This window comes from Astatotilapia calliptera, chromosome 14 (assembly GCF_900246225.1).
Source record: "Astatotilapia calliptera chromosome 14, fAstCal1.2, whole genome shotgun sequence".
Lineage (NCBI taxonomy): Eukaryota > Metazoa > Chordata > Actinopteri > Cichliformes > Cichlidae > Astatotilapia > Astatotilapia calliptera.
The window spans coordinates 10,810,141-10,827,430 of NC_039315.1; the positions used below are offsets into that span (position 1 = coordinate 10,810,141).

General features: G+C 39.2%; 2 protein-coding genes across 2 annotated transcripts; both read left to right on the plus strand.

Moving 5' to 3' along the window:
• The first annotated feature begins 1,636 nt into the window (after positions 1-1,636).
• On the plus strand, positions 1,637-3,150 carry LOC113036613 (odorant receptor 131-2-like). Its single transcript, XM_026193027.1, has one exon. It carries the CDS (start codon positions 1,687-1,689, stop codon positions 2,650-2,652), a length of 966 nt encoding a protein of 321 aa, XP_026048812.1. The 5' UTR covers positions 1,637-1,686; the 3' UTR covers positions 2,653-3,150.
• A 1,287-nt stretch (positions 3,151-4,437) lies between these two features.
• On the plus strand, positions 4,438-17,194 carry p4ha3 (prolyl 4-hydroxylase, alpha polypeptide III). Its single transcript, XM_026193259.1, has 13 exons — positions 4,438-5,643; positions 6,168-6,322; positions 6,439-6,662; positions 9,623-9,772; positions 9,849-9,900; positions 9,978-10,135; positions 10,966-11,142; positions 12,712-12,776; positions 12,912-13,071; positions 13,170-13,232; positions 13,704-13,772; positions 14,772-14,868; positions 15,349-17,194. The coding sequence occupies exons 1-13, from the start codon at positions 5,471-5,473 to the stop codon at positions 15,417-15,419; spliced, it is 1,614 nt and encodes a 537-aa protein (XP_026049044.1). The 5' UTR covers positions 4,438-5,470; the 3' UTR covers positions 15,420-17,194.
• The last annotated feature ends 96 nt before the right edge of the window (positions 17,195-17,290 follow it).

The following is a 17,290-nucleotide window of genomic DNA, read 5'->3' on the forward strand; positions in this document are numbered from 1 at the left end:
AGGAGTTGGCAACACTGATCAGAAGTCTAGAAGCCTCGGTGGGAAAAAGTAAACAAAGCTGGGGCATAGAAGCAGAACCGAGTCGTATGTGTGGAGGGACAGTAACTGTGTGTATTTGTAAGCATTTAAACACTGCAGAGAGTAGAATTAACAGTAACAGTATTGTAGAAATTCATTTCACCGAAACAATAACGTGGCGCACAGTGTGATGTCAAAAAATGCGCACACCTTTGACGCTGCGTTTTCTCCGTTTTTCTAGTCCACACATAAATGCAAAAACTGAGTTTTCAAAAATATCCACCCTGGCCGGAGTTTTTAAAAATCTCCGTTTTCAGTGACCAAAAACGCTGTTTACGTGTGGACGAAAGGTGCAAACGCATAGAAAAATCTGCGTTTTCAAAAATACCCGGGTACGTGTGGACATAGCCGCAGTTTATACAAGAAACAGCTGGCCCAATTAACCATGATCATTTGCAAGGTGTCCATTCAGCAAAGTCAGTGTAATGTGAGGGCCAAGAGAGAGAGTTGGACCCCAAAAGCAGACACAACAGACCAAGATTTCCAAACACTGAAATCTTTATTCAACACAAAGAGGTCTGGGATAAGAGCAGGGCATTGAAAGGTAATCATGCAGGTGCAGCAGCAACTGTTACAGAAGGAGAGGAGGGTTATAAGCAGGCACTGAGAAAGATCGAGGATATTGCTGGGTGTGTGTCGGCGGGCAGGACGGCAGGCAGGTGAGTTCTTTGATCCTTTTCAGATTTCCAATGAGCAATGGGTTGGCAGCAGCAACGGGCAGGTGAGTAGTCACGGGTAGCAGATCTGCACCAGGAAATCCAAGAAAAGAACTGGTTAGTGTGGGTAGTGATCCAGAAATGCCAAAGACTGAAGACAAAGAGAACAATAGGTTAACACAGGATGTTACAAAGTTTAAACGAAGCATTGAGGCTGATTTACTGCTAAAGAATAGCTGACAAACTGGTGAAGACTGGAGGTGTGAGCTGGTCCTAAATACAGGTGAGCTAATTACTTACGATGCACTGCAGGTGAGGAGAAGAGGACGCATGAAACTGGAGGTGGAGATGGAGCTTGGTGCTCTGAAAAGGAAAAAACAATTTGTAGAAATACAAATTGAGAACATTTTTCCTAATTTGACTGTTGCAACTGCTGCTTTGGATGCCTTGCGATATAGAATCACTTGTCTGTTTAACTTCCTTTCATGGATCCTGTGATAAAAGGTGCTTTATCCTTTTCCCCTACAGTAATCTGTAGTTAATGAGAACCATGATGCTTAATGACGATAGCATGAAATTAATTTATCTCTGGGGAATCAGCACTGAGTCAAACATAAGATAACCGATGCCAAACAGATCAGACAAGAGAAGACCATCTTTGACACTTTGATTGCTGAAAACATGTTGTGTGCTGAGAAGAAGAGAAATCTGAGCTCTTCTAACAGACAAAGTCATTGTTATTAGGTGAGCGAGGCACTGTCTCATTTTAATGGGTAAATGGTTAGTATTACAGGGTGATTTGACTTTAATGATTACTTTATTAACATGAGGCAGCTAATTTCTGTTGTAAATGTAAATGATAGTATGCATTATGTTTTATTTTATCTTCTGTATATGGAAGTTTAAGTTGTGCTTTTTTTTTAACAGGTGTGCTGCAACTTAAAGCTGCAGAATGCAGAATCTGACTGAACTCCCTTTTAATGCAACTTCCCAGAAAAGCCTGTCTGTTATCATCAAAGTATGTGCAGTTATCCCCTTCTTCTGCACCTTCCTCTTCTGCATTGTTGTCATGCTGCATGTGTTTGCATCTCACAGGCAGTTCCTAAACACTCCACGTTACATCCTGTTTGCCCACATGTTGATCAATGACACCCTGCAGCTTCTGTCCTCTGTGCTGCTTTTCCTACTTGTAATGGGTCAGGTAAAATTTCCCGTTTTCTACTGTTTTCCTCTGCTGTTCATATCCACTGTTACTTATCAGAACACACCTTTAATCCTGGCTGCAATGTCCCTGGAGCGTTATGTTGCCATCTTCTATCCCCTGCAGCGCCCGGCCGCCTGGCGCTCAGGCCGTATCTGGATCATTAATCTTTGTCTGTGGCTTACAAGCTGCATTTTCCTCATAATCGAGTACTCCATCGGAAAGCAGCGTCCTGCTGTAGATGTCCTCTCTACACCTCTACTTTGCAAAAATTTATTTATCAATTCATCTCCAATCCAAGCATTATTCAGAACTGCTGTGAGTGTGATGTTCTTTGCAGTTGTGGCTGTTGTCATCTTCTTCACATATGTGAGAATCCTGCTGGAAACCAGGAAGCTGAGACAGGACAGAGTATCTGTGAATAAAGCCAAGCACACTGTGCTGCTGCACGGCTTTCAGCTGCTTCTGTGCATGTTGGCTTTCACTCTCCCCATCACTGAAACTCTCATATTGCTGTACACTAACTGGCCAGTAGAAGACGTTACCTATTTCTGTTTTTTCTGTTTTATCCTAATCCCACGCGTTCTTAGCCCGCTCATCTACGGCTTCAGAGATCACAGTCTGAGGGGCTACATTGGGAAAACATTCCTCTGCTGCTTAGACACAGTCAAGCCCCATTTCAGAAGCAAACAGCAGGACAGCTTGTCTGCTTCTTGAAAAAAAAAAAACAGTTTAGACTCCTGCAGAAAACCTGTTCAGAGTATCTGCATCTCTGTCTGTCAGTTGCCCGAATGAACACCGAGCAATTTTTTTTACGCTGTAATTATTTTTTCCATTCACACTGGCTAATAACAGATTCCTTCTTATACTGCACGTGGAACAAACTAATAACCTAAAACCAGTCTTCATGAAATGACAGTAAGTGGAAAAAGTTACACTGGAGAGAAAACAAACTCTTTGTATTACTGTTCCTCCTCTAAAGCTCAATCTGGAAACACAAACAGGCAATATATTTAAAAATATATCTAACAGATCCAGTTTATTTGTCTGACTAATGTTTTTAAAGCCTCATATTACCTTCACATATTTTTGCACAGATCAAAGAATCTGGCTCATGATAGGGGCTCTGTAATTATCAGTAAATATTTACAGTAAATTTAAAAAAAAAAAAATTTCAGTGGTAATTTAAATATTGATTTGACTTCTTTTCCTTAAAAAGGCTAATAAATGGTGTCTAAAATCTTAATAAGAAACTCCTCATGTTGGTCATGTGTTTGTGTCAGATATTTGCACTAATAAATGTTTGACAGCTCCATTACATCTCTAACCTACAATAGTTTAGAGTGAATCTCAGAAAATACTTTTTTGTTAAAAAATAACTGCACTATTAAAAGATGTCACTTTATACTGAAAGGAAATTCTACAAAATTGTGATAAAATGCCTTTATCATCTCAGTTTTATTCTTAAACACTTTGGTTAGTATTATCATTAAATCATCTTAAACTGCACTCTGTTTTAAAAAGCTGTACTTTGTGAACATTTTCTGCCGTTTTAATCTGAAATTTGCGAACCATAATGCTTTGACCTTTTAATTTAAGCATTATTGATAAGTTTGACATTTAGTAATCACATGTTTAAAATCTTATGTTGTCAGTATTATAAAGAAATCCTTGCAACAGTATTTGGATGCAGAACATTTGAATGCATATAATGATATTGTTTCTTATCAGACTTTGATGTTTACTGCATTTCTTTGAGGATGATTATCACGTGATGTTAATAAAACTGAACACAGAATAGAGCTGTTGAAAGTCTACAGCAGTAGATAAAAAATTTTCTTCTCGGTTACCCAACAAATTTGTTGTAGATTAGTCTTAAAAACGTAATTCCACAAATTTTTAATCTGAGAAAAAAAACACCTTTTTTCAGATGAATCTCTTCATCATTAATATCACAGTTACAGCCTTCCTTACTTTACAATAAGTCATTGTCTCCTGCTTGTTACTTTTGCTGCACATGGCATCGCAATTCAATGGCAATCTGAAAATATCTTCATATTAATAATAAAAGAAAATCTTTACACAAGACTAAAATAGTCTTTACAATGAATTAAATACATTTGAGTTTGTTCTGGTTCGGTTTAACTCATTTTTAACTGCAGGCTGAATATCTAAATAGAACGTTTACAGCAATGTCAAACTTAAAAAAATATTAATAATTTAGCATGTTTGATACATATTTTCGGCACATAATCTCACTTTAGAAGAACCCCCCCCCCCCCCACCAAAACAAAAAACAAAAAATAAAGAGACAAATGGGGAATAATTTTATTATAGAGGACAACAGAGATAAAATAAATAAATATGCATACTTTTAAACACAGGATCAGTTCTAAAATCTACTGTGAGATTTGCATGGAAATTTTGAAACCCATTGTGTTTTCCCTCTTTGATGATCTTTTTAGGCAGGTGACCTGTTTTTTTTTTTCTTTTTTAGAGAAATTATAACAATAAATATTTTATCACTATTTGTTGTGTTAATAAAATTTCTGAAATGACTTTGCATCCCATACTGTACACTGCTGGTAGATTCATTTCTGGAAAGGTACACACTGCTCAGAATAAAAAGAGGCATGTATGCTTTGATGTCTTTCTGATTTACTTGCTTTCAGTTGTCTTTATAAGTCTGTTTCCCCTCCACTTTCATTGCAATAAACACTATTGGACTCAGTCAAGAATAGGTCAAAGCAGTAATTGATGTCATCAGTCCAGGATACGTCATGGTTTTTTGGTTCTGTGATCATCCTGATGACATTTTTAGCTGAAAGCCAAACTTGATTCTCAGGTGGGGATTTCCCCTTCTTTGAGTGACAACAGCCTCAACATAGCCATTCTCCTCATCACTGAGTTCCTTCTCATCAGTTATTTTTTAGCCTAGATTGCACAGATTATATTCCATGCCATCTTCCGCTTTTGACACTTCCTTATCTATTCCATTCTCACTGCTAGTTTCCTGGCCTCCTCCTCCTCCTCCACTGTACTGATCAAAAATCACCACCAGGGAGGCGCAGTCCGTCTTTTAGGGATCCTTGCTGTGGCACTTCGCTGCTGCAGCTTGGTTGTTGCGCAGAGCTTTGTCCTGCAGATGTCGCTGTGATTCCAAACTCAGTTTTTGAAGAGCAGATGATTTCTCGTTGATTTTCACATTTTAGAAAATTGACTTCAAAGCAAAACTAAACAAAATATTGCAAATATATTACATCGCATTATTTGCAAAAACTGAACTCATTTCATCAGCATCCGCGAAACCCCATAAATCAGATGATGTTGGTGAGTACATGAGCGCAAACTAATTGTTCTGAATGAATCCAGGCTGTACGTATGATATGATGAACAGAGGGCGAAGGCTGATCTCAGATCAGCTGAGAGCCTGCTCCAAATGCTGAAGCTCAGCGGTGCTGTTCAGCAAAACTGAGAGACGCAATTAGAACTGGTGAATCTGCCGAGGAAGAGAGCGGACAGCTCACTTTCGGAGATGAAGTTTTGTGTTCTTGTTTGCTTTCTCTCGGGCCTCCTGAGTGTCGTTAGAGGGGAAATGTATACATCGCTGCTGAACGTAAAGCAGGCGGTCAGAGTTGAACGGAAGCTGATCGATTACCTGAGAACTTACATTGACCACGAGTTGGACAGACTTGAAGACATCAAACGGTGAGTAATGGTGAAACACTGGAAACAGATTTGATTGTAAAGGATTTAAACGATGTGTATCTTGGAAAATATCACACAGAATTAAAAGAAACCCCCATAGGTATTGTTATCTCGGTTTGTTCGAGTTTTCCAGAGGTGGTAATTAACCCGGGAGACACTGCACACACACACATAGTAAATAGTAATAGAACAAGCGTTGCAGATGTGAGGCTTGATAGTGAAATGATCATATAATGAACTACATAAACCTTATATGTATGTCATTAAAAAGCAGAAAAAATAGACTAGGTTTTCGTGGCTTTATTTCACAATGTTGTATGCAGGATCACTGTTACAAAACGAAGTCACCTCCCGCTAATTTATACAAATAACTGTAGTTTTGTTTGTTTGTTTTTTTGTAGAATTGCTTCTAATTTTTCTTCTGGTGAAAATAATGTTTTGTGCATAAAATGCCATTTTAATTATTGAGTTTTTATTGTTTCCAGTCTGAAGACCCTGTTTAATAATTCTGTATCTTCACACAGTTTTTATGCCAAAGTATCCAACCTGCACACAGAACTTTACAAAGGCCCAGCGGTCACAATGGCCAACCCTCTGGTGGCTTTTACTTTGATCAAACGTCTTCATTCAGAGTGGCTGAATGTCGTCTACAGCAATGAAGCCCTCGAGAACCTACAAGGTTGCCCCACTGCCTTCTTCAAAGACACATCTGGTGGTGATATCTAAGCATCCACCCCCCTCTACTGTCACCACCCAACCCCTCACCATTCACCTTTTTGCCCCTCTGCTGTCCAGCTCTCAGGTCCAGTTACGAGGAGGAAGAGGCTGATCTCCCCAATCTGGAAGACCTCCAAGGGGCTGCTAAGGGGCTAATGAGGCTGCAGGATGTATATGCTCTGCAAGTTTCCAGCCTTGTAAGGGGCCGTTTCCAGAGAGTCACTAATGGCGAGTCTGTGGATGTCTACATGCCTGCAGTATCTGTCCAGCTCTCTGGTGATGACTGCTTTCTGGTTGGGAAGGTACTGAAAAAATTATGTACTTTGGAAAAAACACAATCCTGCATGTAAAAGAACAGAAATATTTGGAAAATTTAAGTAAACAAAAATAATGGTGCTGTTTTACTATGTAGCTTTTTTTACGTCTGGCTCCCAGCCCAGGGTTTGGTCATGTGATGGGCGATGCCATGTATGTTCTCCTCCTATGCTTAATGTGTTGGGAAAGAAAATCTTCTACTGCTACACAAATACGTGTTCACAATTTTGTCTTATTTGTCTAAGTTTTACACTTTAGATCAAAAAGTAATTTTTACCAAATTGCCTGAAAGGCAAACCATTCATCAGTGAATCTAATAACTACCTAAGCCTACATAAAAGATGGATAAAGCCACAATGACATCATTCAAAGGTTGGCGGGTTGATGTTTAAAGCTTTGAGTCTGGCATTTTGACCATCTCCATATTGGGGTTTTTTGAGCCAGAAGTGAACAAATGAATTTGAAGTTAAATTATCTGTGGACTGTAAAGGGGCATTGCACTTAACTTTCAGTTAGTGCAAACACTGAGAAAACCATAAAAGTGGTGCACAAACCTCTTGGCAGGCTGTTAGTGCAGTTAACCACAGAGCAGGCCATATTATTTGTCCGATTACTGCAGTGAAAATCCTCCAAAATCAATACCAGAAACAAAGTTGAGAGAGAAGGTTCAGTGACTTGATTTAGTAGAGATGACATCTAAACAGGCAGCTGTTAGCTTCAGCTGTATGTGTTGGCTGCACCACCCGCTTTAATCTTTAACAATGCAAGATTATTGTTTTCTTTTAAACAGGAAAATATAGCTGTGTTATAAATGTTTTCAAATAAAATGTGACGAAGCATAAAATGAAAGCAGTGTAGAGTATACAGTATTTGTGCCAACTCTGTATTTCTTAAAAGCACAACAAAGGAAGTGTGGTGCAAGTACACATCTGTCTTCTTTCTGGAACAGCTGTCAGAGTAACATAAGGTAGGAGGAGTCACTGAAGGAAATTAACGTATTTGGAAGTTGGTGTCCTGAAAAGTTTTCACTCTGGTTAACATCCCATTCCAGAGGGCTGCAGTTTTATCCCAGACTTGTTAATAGTTCTGTTGTGGGAACCTAGACTAGAAAACTGGGATTCTTTCCATTGTGTGCCTGGGAATTCTTTTCATGCGCAGATGAATATAATATTCTATAGAAGGGGGAAAAAAAGGAGATTTTCCCCACAATAAATTCCACTGTTTTCATGCAGTGGTTATGTGTAAGGGTAGGGCACTGTGTGGGAGAGACATACTCTTGTATGGAAAAGACATTAAGTCATGCTGCAGAAGCTTGTCTTCACTTGTACCAGGGCTGAAATTATGTGAGGCGGTCAGTCAGCAGAGATGCTTAGTTTTAGGGTTTTCTCTATAACAGAGCTCCTGCATGCATGTGCTATCATGTAGTTTTTAAACTGATCTTCAAAACCAGACACATTTAACACAAATTTGAGTGTCTCAGTTTTAGTGGGGAGAGGTTTAGGGCCCTTTAAGGTAATTGCCAGCTGACGCTTCCCTCAGGCTCATTACCTCATCAGCTGAGTATTTTTACACATTTATTGCTCTTTAGGCTATTTCTGTTAAGAATAGCTGATCTTAAATTAAAGAGTGAAATGTGGGTGTAAACCTGTGGTGGATTAACTCAGCATGTGTGATGAGTTGGTGGGCTTCTGTGTGTGTTTGTGGGGGTTAGATAGCACACATGGAGCTGTGGTTGTGGATGTAATCTGTGACGGGAGGAGTCTCTTACAACCCACTTTCAGTGTGGGTGCTGTCAGCCCTTTAGTCAGCACCTACTTCATCAAGTCAGGTCAACTGCTAAACTGCTTTGAACCTAAGTAAAGGAGACCTTTAGTGTTTGTGACTTTCAAAATCTAAAAATGCTGTAGTCCAGTTTTATATTTCCACATCATACATGAAAATGTGATGCAGGGACACACTCTGTGGAAGACATGCCTACATGTAATGCAAATCTACCGCCCATATTCGGTTACAGAAATGTCCAGATTATTTTTTTATCTACTTGCTTCAGGCACTGATGAGAATCAGGCTGCAGAGGTCTGTTAGGTTTACTTTATTGACTCTGCAACCTAGATTTTTTTCCCAATTATATCTTTCAGCTGACACCACTTTGTAGTACTTTATCAGATTTTGCAGAGCTTCTCTAAAATCATGAGACCCAAGGAAAAGAGAAATTCAAAAGACAAAGTCAGTTTTTGAAAGAACAAAGAAGGAATTCATTTATTTTGGTTGTGTGTGTTTATCAGAGATTTGATTCCAGGTGTCAGTGTGCTGCGAAAGGTTTCTGAAACTGGGCCTTGATGGCAGCTGTAGAACATAAGCTGCTACATGATACACGCAGGATAAAAGGGGGGACTAAACAAAAACTGAAAGTGGAAGAGCACAAGGAATAAACACAGGTGGGTGAACAGATGGGCCGACAATAGGGTGAAGGTGAGGGAGAGACAACAAAAGCAAAAATAGCCATAAAGGTGTGGAACAAGAACAAAGGAAAGCAATTAACAAGAAGCACATATAGAAGAATTGAGGAGGTACAAGGCACCACAGGACACACAGAAGAGTAAACCCTAAGAAAAAGGATGGCGGTGATATGCAAAAAAATGAAACAAGATCCTAACCCAGTAAATCCAAAAGAAAAGAATTCAAGTCAAGCTGAAATGGCTAAAATGGCTCAGCCAGCCACAAACATATATCAGCTGACTATCATGAGAAACTATCTGACTCTGGCTGCTGACTCTGACTCTGGCTGGTCTTACAGTTGTTAGTGTGATCCTTACTGAAATCATCCCTGCAACCACAAAACCTCACAAATTCTGGCTGACATGGATGCAGTATTCAGCTCTTCAGTTCTAGACAGACTCTGTTTAAATTGTGAAGTACTTGTTTTTTTTGGTGTTATTGTACCCAGGTGGCCTATGAACAAGAAGACTATTATCACTCAGTGCAGTGGTTGGAGGAGTCTGCGCGCCTTTTCAGGGGAGCAGGAGAGGAGTGGAGCCCTGAAAATGAAGGCACTTTGGAGGATGCTTTGGATCACCTTGCCTTTTCTCACTTTAAAGTAAGTAAACAGACAGACTGAGGAAATTTGCATGATTGATGATTTAGATTTCTCTGAATTCCTTTTCTTGTCTCAGACAGGAAACGTCTCCTACGCTCTGAGTCTATCTCAGGAGTTACTGCATCACAGTAAGGCTCTTAAAACCCCTTTTCTCAGTGAACTGTGTCATCCCTCTCTCAGACTGTTTACACATTTTCTTTCTCAGATCCAATGAATGGAAGAGTTTTGCAGAATGTTAAGAAATACGAGAAGCTCCTGGTTGCTGCTGGTCCACCCAGAGGCACTGGGTTGACGAGACCCTCCTCCAGTTTTTTAAGGACCAGGGACACTTATGAGAGACTCTGCCGGACTCGAGGCTCTCAGGTATTGCAATAATGAGGAGCAGATCAGGACAGGAACACATCAAACTTTTTAAATGTATATACAGTAATGTAGCCTTGAGTTACAGGGTTTTATGTCACTGGATGTTCAGTGTTTCAGGATGCACTTTATTTAAGAGGATGTTTTGTTTTTTCATTTTTACATGGACTACAATTTAAATATTTACATCAGTGTATGTAGATGTCATGTGAGATAAAAGTTGAGGCAATTTTGGAGAGCCTTTTTTAAAATCTTCACATCGGTATGCCAATAAAAATAATTATTTTTTCACCTTTTTTCACCTGAAACATGCCTGTCACACTCATGAAATTATTTCATCAAAAGTAAATACGTATTTATTTACATAGCCTCTTTCAAGATAAAAGCACAAGCACAAACTTCACATCAAATAAAAACAACAAACATGGAAATTGACACTAAGATACTGCTGACAAAAAAAACCAAAACACCACCAGTACTAACAGAGGAAAATCTCAGTGATTTGATTTGATTTTATCCTCTGAGGATCCTTAATTTCTGTCCAAAAACACATGAATCCATCAAATTAGTTTACAAATGTAAGTCTTGACCAAAGTGCCGATCTGAAGTCATAAAGCTTCGCTCCTAGCATACTCTAACAACTTCATTTAATTTCTACATTTTTAGGTCTGTAAAATGTTTTCTTGGCTTTAAAAAGCACCGCAAAAACTCTAAATGTCGTCTTTGTTTTTAAGCTTTTATGTGGTGACAAGATCCATTATATGAGTAACTGTAGATGGATATCCATGTTTTGATCTTGTTAATAGACTTCATATGGTCGTTGCTTCTTACAGCGCAGGCATTTTGCAAATCCCCAACTCTTCTGTGACTACTTCACCAACAACAATCCTGCACTGATACTGATGCCTGCAGAACGGGAGGTGGTGAGCCTGCAGCCGTATGTGGTCCTCTACCATGACTTTGTTACTGACACAGAGGCTGAAGACATCAAGAGCCTCGCCCAGCCAGGAGTGAGTGCTCATCGCATGTGGTCAAACAACCCATGTGCCTTCAATACGTTAGATTTTTGGGAATTAAAAAACAAACAAACAGTGTCTTAACGTCTTGTGTTTTAGTTGATTCCGTCAGATTGTTGAATGGTTTTGTAATCCAAACTTTTGGAGAATCTTGTCAACAAAGGGAGGGGGTTTCCCACATGGGACTCACAAAACATGAATCTGCAAAATGTTAACTTAGCAACAAGAAGTCAAATCAACAAAAGCACTAAATGAACACTTTTTTCCTTTGCAAAGTCACATTAAGGTGTGGGACTGCCAAACTGAAGCATATAATAGATGTTCTAATAGACTAAATCAATATATATGTATATGTGTGTGTCACTAACAAACATTATCATTTGACAAGTTTTTTCTTTAACGAAACACATCTTTCGGCCTTTGGAGCTTTTATTTATAACAGATAAAGATTCAGAGTAAACTTTTAAGTCATGTTTCTTGATGGTGAAAAACATCAAATGCTGAATTGTTATAAACAGTTAATACATTTAGTTTTTAAAATTTGGTACACTTAATTAATGCATGAGTAGAGGGAATCTAATATTTTAATATAGATGTATATAAAATGCTGTGAATAGAAATGTAGGTCATAATGAGTACTATTAATTTTAGTGCTTTTTGCTGATCATTCTTTAATTTTGCAAAGACAAGACTTGAATCTAGACCGTGTGTAGGTGTGTTACAAAATGCCTCTGACTGCTGGCGTCTAAGCCAGACTTCCTACTGGGAAGATTCTGGAGGGATCATATAGCGGAAGAGTTGGCGTGCTTCCAAACGTTTAGCAAAGCTTAAGGAAAAGAGGAATACATTACTACAAAAACTTGGCTGAATTCCTCAAACTGTCCAAATAAACCAACAGAGCTGGGGCCGATAAATGTTCAGTCCACGATAGCTGAGTCTTAATATCCAATGAGTAAAGTGAAACTTTACTGCAGTGGATCGTCCTGAGAGCTCTTCAGTCTTCTGATGCAGGAAATATTTGGTGGGATAACACATTTGCTGCCCCTATAGTTTCTGTGAGGTTTTGGCATTGTTCAGTGGGTTTTCCATCTCTTGCTCAGATGGAAACCCCTGTACTTATTTCATCATTATGTCAGCTTGTAGGCTGATTGAAAACAGGCCCCTGGTCTTAGTTTGGAGCAGAGAGTGGAATGGAGCATGGTTTCCAGCTTGCTGTTGCTAGATCCCAGAATACAGGTCTGTTAACAAACAGTTTAAATAGGTTTTCTTGGTGATTAATTGTTTGAACTGTATATATTGAGTTGAATATTTCACTACTGATTCTCAGCATGGAAATGTTTGTGTATACCTGTTGGAAAATTGGAAAACAATCATGAAAACCGGAGAAGCTCTGTGGTTTACACAAATATATTTGCGGTGCTTTTTTCTCAGGTTCTGCTTCACTTTCCTCCGAAGCCCTAAAAAGAAAGAAGGATTAATGGAAACCCATCCTTAGATGCATTAAAGTTTGGCTGCTGTAACATTCGCAAAATTAAGATGCTTTTTTCTGTCTTTGCTAACAAGCTGAGAAGGTCTGTAGTGGCAGCTGGAGAGAAACAAGCAACAGCAGACTATCGGATCAGTAAGAGGTACAAACATCACCTCTTGTTACTCTACTACTGCCATAACAATAAAAACATCTGCTGCAGGTTTACTACTACATGCAGCTGGTATTTCTTTTCAGTCACCGTATCATTTTATTAATCAATATCTTTTATTGCTAGTGCATGGCTGAAGGGCTCAGCACAGTCTATTGTTGGGAAGTTGGACCAGAGGATCTCACTGCTCACAGGTCTGAATGTGAAGCATCCATACGGCGAGTACCTCCAGGTGGTGAATTATGGGATTGGTGGCCATTATGAACCTCATTTTGACCATGCTACTGTAAGTTTGTTGCGTTAGTTGATTAGCGCTTATTTACATGGTGATCGTGGATATTTTAATTGCCTTTATAATGTCTGTTTGCATTTCTGTAAAAACAGTCACCTTCAAGCCCCGTGTTCAAGTTGAAAACTGGGAATCGGGTGGCTACATTTATGATATATGTGAGTAAAGCCGAACCATCTATTGACCCTATTTGACCCCGTAGCTAAAAGTTCTTTGGCAGTTCTTTTTCAGCTGTCCAAAAGTCTAAATTAAAAATAAACACATTTGGAGAACCTGGCCAACTTGGACAGCAAGCCTGAGAAACTGACAACAGTAACTACATTTACACTTTAGGGATATTCTGCCACGCAACAAACTTGAAACAAACTCTCACAGTCACCTTCTTATCTGTCCTGATGCGGTGGCTTCAGGAAATATTTGGTGGGAGAACACATTTATTTGAACCTTTATTTGTGTTCATGTAACCAATTTGTCCTTCTGCTGAGTGCTTTTGTCCTTACAATAAAAGTAAAACTGGGTGGTGATTGAAAAAGAATGAGTCTTCAAACACTGCAGCAGACAGAGCGGCTTTTCATAACATGAGCACGTAAACACAAGACACAGCTCTGAAGGAATGTCCTTTTCCACAGCTCAGCCCGGTGGAGGCAGGTGGGTCCACAGCGTTCATTTACGCCAACTTCAGCGTTCCTGTTGTGGAGGTAAATACACTGCAAATATCTTAGTATCTGTTACTTTTATTTCATATTTTTCCCTTTTACACATTTAAATAAGTTTGGTGTCAAAATACTAAATGTCCGATCACAGAAACAATAGCCTTGAGATGAATTTACTACTTTATTTCACTACTACTTTACTTTGCAAAGTCAGTGGAGGGTTTTTTTTATCTTTTGTTTTTTGGTATGTTTTTCTGGTTGATAAATGAGCTGCAGTGTAAAGTTTAACAGGCCATTCCTGGGGTTTAACCTTTCACCTTAGAACTCATTTCTTGTCCAAACTTCAGAAAAAGATAAAGTGACCAAAAAAAGAAAAAAAAAAAGTAAGAAAGAGAAGCCATACACATTGGTGACAAATTAAAAGAAACACCACCATAAAAAGTAAAATACTAGGAAACAATGCCAGCATATTCAATGCCAAGGTGTTCAAATGCCAACACCTTGGCATTGATTCTTCAACTCTCTGGAAGTCTTTGAAAAATGCTCTTTGAAAAGAAATTTCCCCCTTTGGTGTTTTAATTATGGCCGTGGGGAGACAAGGTCTAACATGGTAGTCCAAATCTACCACAGGTTTTAAATTTGGTTTGCTGTGGTTACTGTGAATGCCAAGCACGGTTTAAAGCATTTTTAGACACAATAAACCATTTACTGACCTCTAGGATGTAATATCGTCCTCCTGCGACTGTATTGACTTGCAGACATCCTGTTTAAGGGGACAAGTGGACCATGTCAGCAAATTGCCTCGCACAACAGCAGAATCCAGTGTGCTTTTTTTTTTTTTATTTTAGGAAAAATAAAATACTTACGCAATAAAATACCCACTTTTTAAACTTGTTTACTTAATAATATTATATAGGCCAAAAATTAAGACTATAGAACTTGTTATTAAGTACTTAAAATAACTGATAGTTACTGACCATAGTTTAAACCACACTTCTTTTTTTAAGATACTCAAAATGATTTGTTTTGTTTTTCATGTCACAGAAAGCTGCTATCTTCTGGTGGAACCTGCACAGAAATGGTGAAGGAAACGACGACACACTGCATGCTGGCTGCCCCGTACTTATTGGAGACAAATGGGGTAAGACCCAGGTGCATTATGATGTGACAGGGCTGTGAAAAAGTAGCGTAAATATGGAAAGTAGCAAATCAGTCACCATCGCTTATCCAGCATTCAGCTCTCCTGATATGCTGGTGCACATCTGTACCCCATTAGGCATTTAGAGATGTGGCAGAGAGCAGTTCAGACACTTGGAATGTAAACATCTGCTGATGCCTGGAACCAGGCCATCACACGTGTGTTCAGGACTCAGTTAAGCTGACAGAAAGATATTAATCATTGAAAAACAGCTGCAGAAGTATTTAGTGAAGGTGTTGTTTTTAGCAGCCATATATATCGCCAGATATTAACCTCCAGGCTACACTTTCCAAGTACAATGACTCCAAGTACAAGTTGAAAATATTCAACAGCAAAAAAAAAAAGAAAAAAACTTTCATGATACTGTTTTTTTTTTCTGTAGAAGATAATTTCACATGATTTGTGTCTGTCTTTGTGTTCCAGTGGCAAACAAATGGATCCATGAGTATGGTCAAGAGTTCCAACATTGCTGCAGTCTGAATCCTCAAGAGTGAAGGGGTGGAGCCATTGCTGGGCCCCTTTGGAGTGCAAGCCTTTGCAATTGTGAGCCACATCTACAGGGAGAGAGAAGGAGGCAGCAGGAAAGTTGATGCACAAGCAAGGGCAGCGAGAGCTGGGGAAGCATGCATCTGTGATTGGAGCCCTAAAGCCCCAGGGATCCTGGAGTGTACAGCGGACACTGCTGCAGTGGACATGGTGGAGGAGGAGGAGGCAGAGGAGGAGTGGGGCATCTGGCAGCCAGCCCCCAAGGGCGAAATGCTCTTTCTGGCCAGTTCCTGCAGATGGATAGAGGCCTTTGCCTTTGCACACTGTGCTGGCTTTAGTACACTGTGCAAGGCTGTTTACCTCCTGACAGCTTTAAACAGAGATCTTATACAGCCCTGTTCCTACACTGGGCTCACTCAGGGATCTGCTTTTACAAATCAAACTTTATTTTGAAATATAAATAGTAAATTAATAATAAATACTAAGTCAACAGAGATAATCAGTGTCTCAGAAAGAATCAGGTTTCAAGAGGTTAAAATCCGAGTCACCAGAGATTAATGTTGTCAGAGCTCAGGCTCGAAGTTCAGGGTGGTGCCAGTGAGTCAAAGGAAGTAGAAATTGTGAATGTGCCTGCACATTCCCAGCTGGCTGAATGATGTGGTCATTGCTGTCTGTGGGAGACTCTTTGAATTTGGTTGGATTTAACTGAATGTCTCATGGAACAAATGAACCAGCAAGAGTAGAGAGTTGAGGTTCAGATTCTGCTCTTCATTAATGTTGGAACTTGTGTAAACTCACATGAACAATCCTGACTGCATACTATTCAGATATGAGTGTCTAAGTAGGTCATAACCCATCATAAAACAGTGCTGAAATTCACTATATGAGGTAGGAAAAGCAGGATTGGATGTATGTGACATTTTGGAGATGCCCTGCTGCTTGAGTGGAAAGGATCTCTGAATAATACCTTTGCTCACCGCAGTGTACACAGACAGTACTTCCAAGTATATAAACCAGCCTGTTTCACATTCCTGCATGCACAGTAAAGAGCAGGATTGTTTTCCCAGGGAGATGATGGATAGACAGGCTCGACTGCTCTGAAGCTCTAATAACGCTTTGCTTGTCATGTGTAAGTCACAGGAAATGCTCAAAGCAAAAAGATCTTAGAACACAAATTTATTTCATTTAAAGAATAACTAAATACTACTATATTAAAAAACACTGTAGTTACAAGCTGGGTTAGGTATTTAGTTTCATTTTCTTACCTATAAAAATCATCTAAATCATCTATTTTTTAAATTAATAAAAAGATTATTTTTATTTCATCAAATCAAACATCTCAATAATCAGAATGGTTTAAAGTAATCATTTCTTTCTGTCTGTTTTAAAATTTACTGTTTCTTTTAGAACTGAAGGAGTTTAAATCTGCACTCTGGATGTACTCATTATCACTGGTTCTCACTGTTTCCACAGCAAATATAGCTGCAGATGGACTTGCTGCTCTGCAAGCGTAAAGTCCAAACTATTTGAAGCTCACATAACCAGAGGTCATAATATCAGGTCATGCGTAGGTCTTCCTCGGCACACTGTCAAGAGCACACAGTGATTCTGTTCCTCACAAAACAAATTCTTCAGAGCCTTATGGGTCTTTCTAAGTTTTGAGAACTAAACGAACACTTTTTAAAGTCAGTGAGTTTGCACAACTGATGGAAAATACAGATAAGTAGCAACATAAAAAGCAAATCATAGGTAATAACAAGTCTTTTTAATCTCAGATTCAAGAAAGGGGGGGGGGGGGGGGGGAGCATTACAGACTTGTGTTAGTGAACAGCTTTGACTGAAAGACCAGGGCTTCCCTCTACTGGTAGACAGCTCGGAG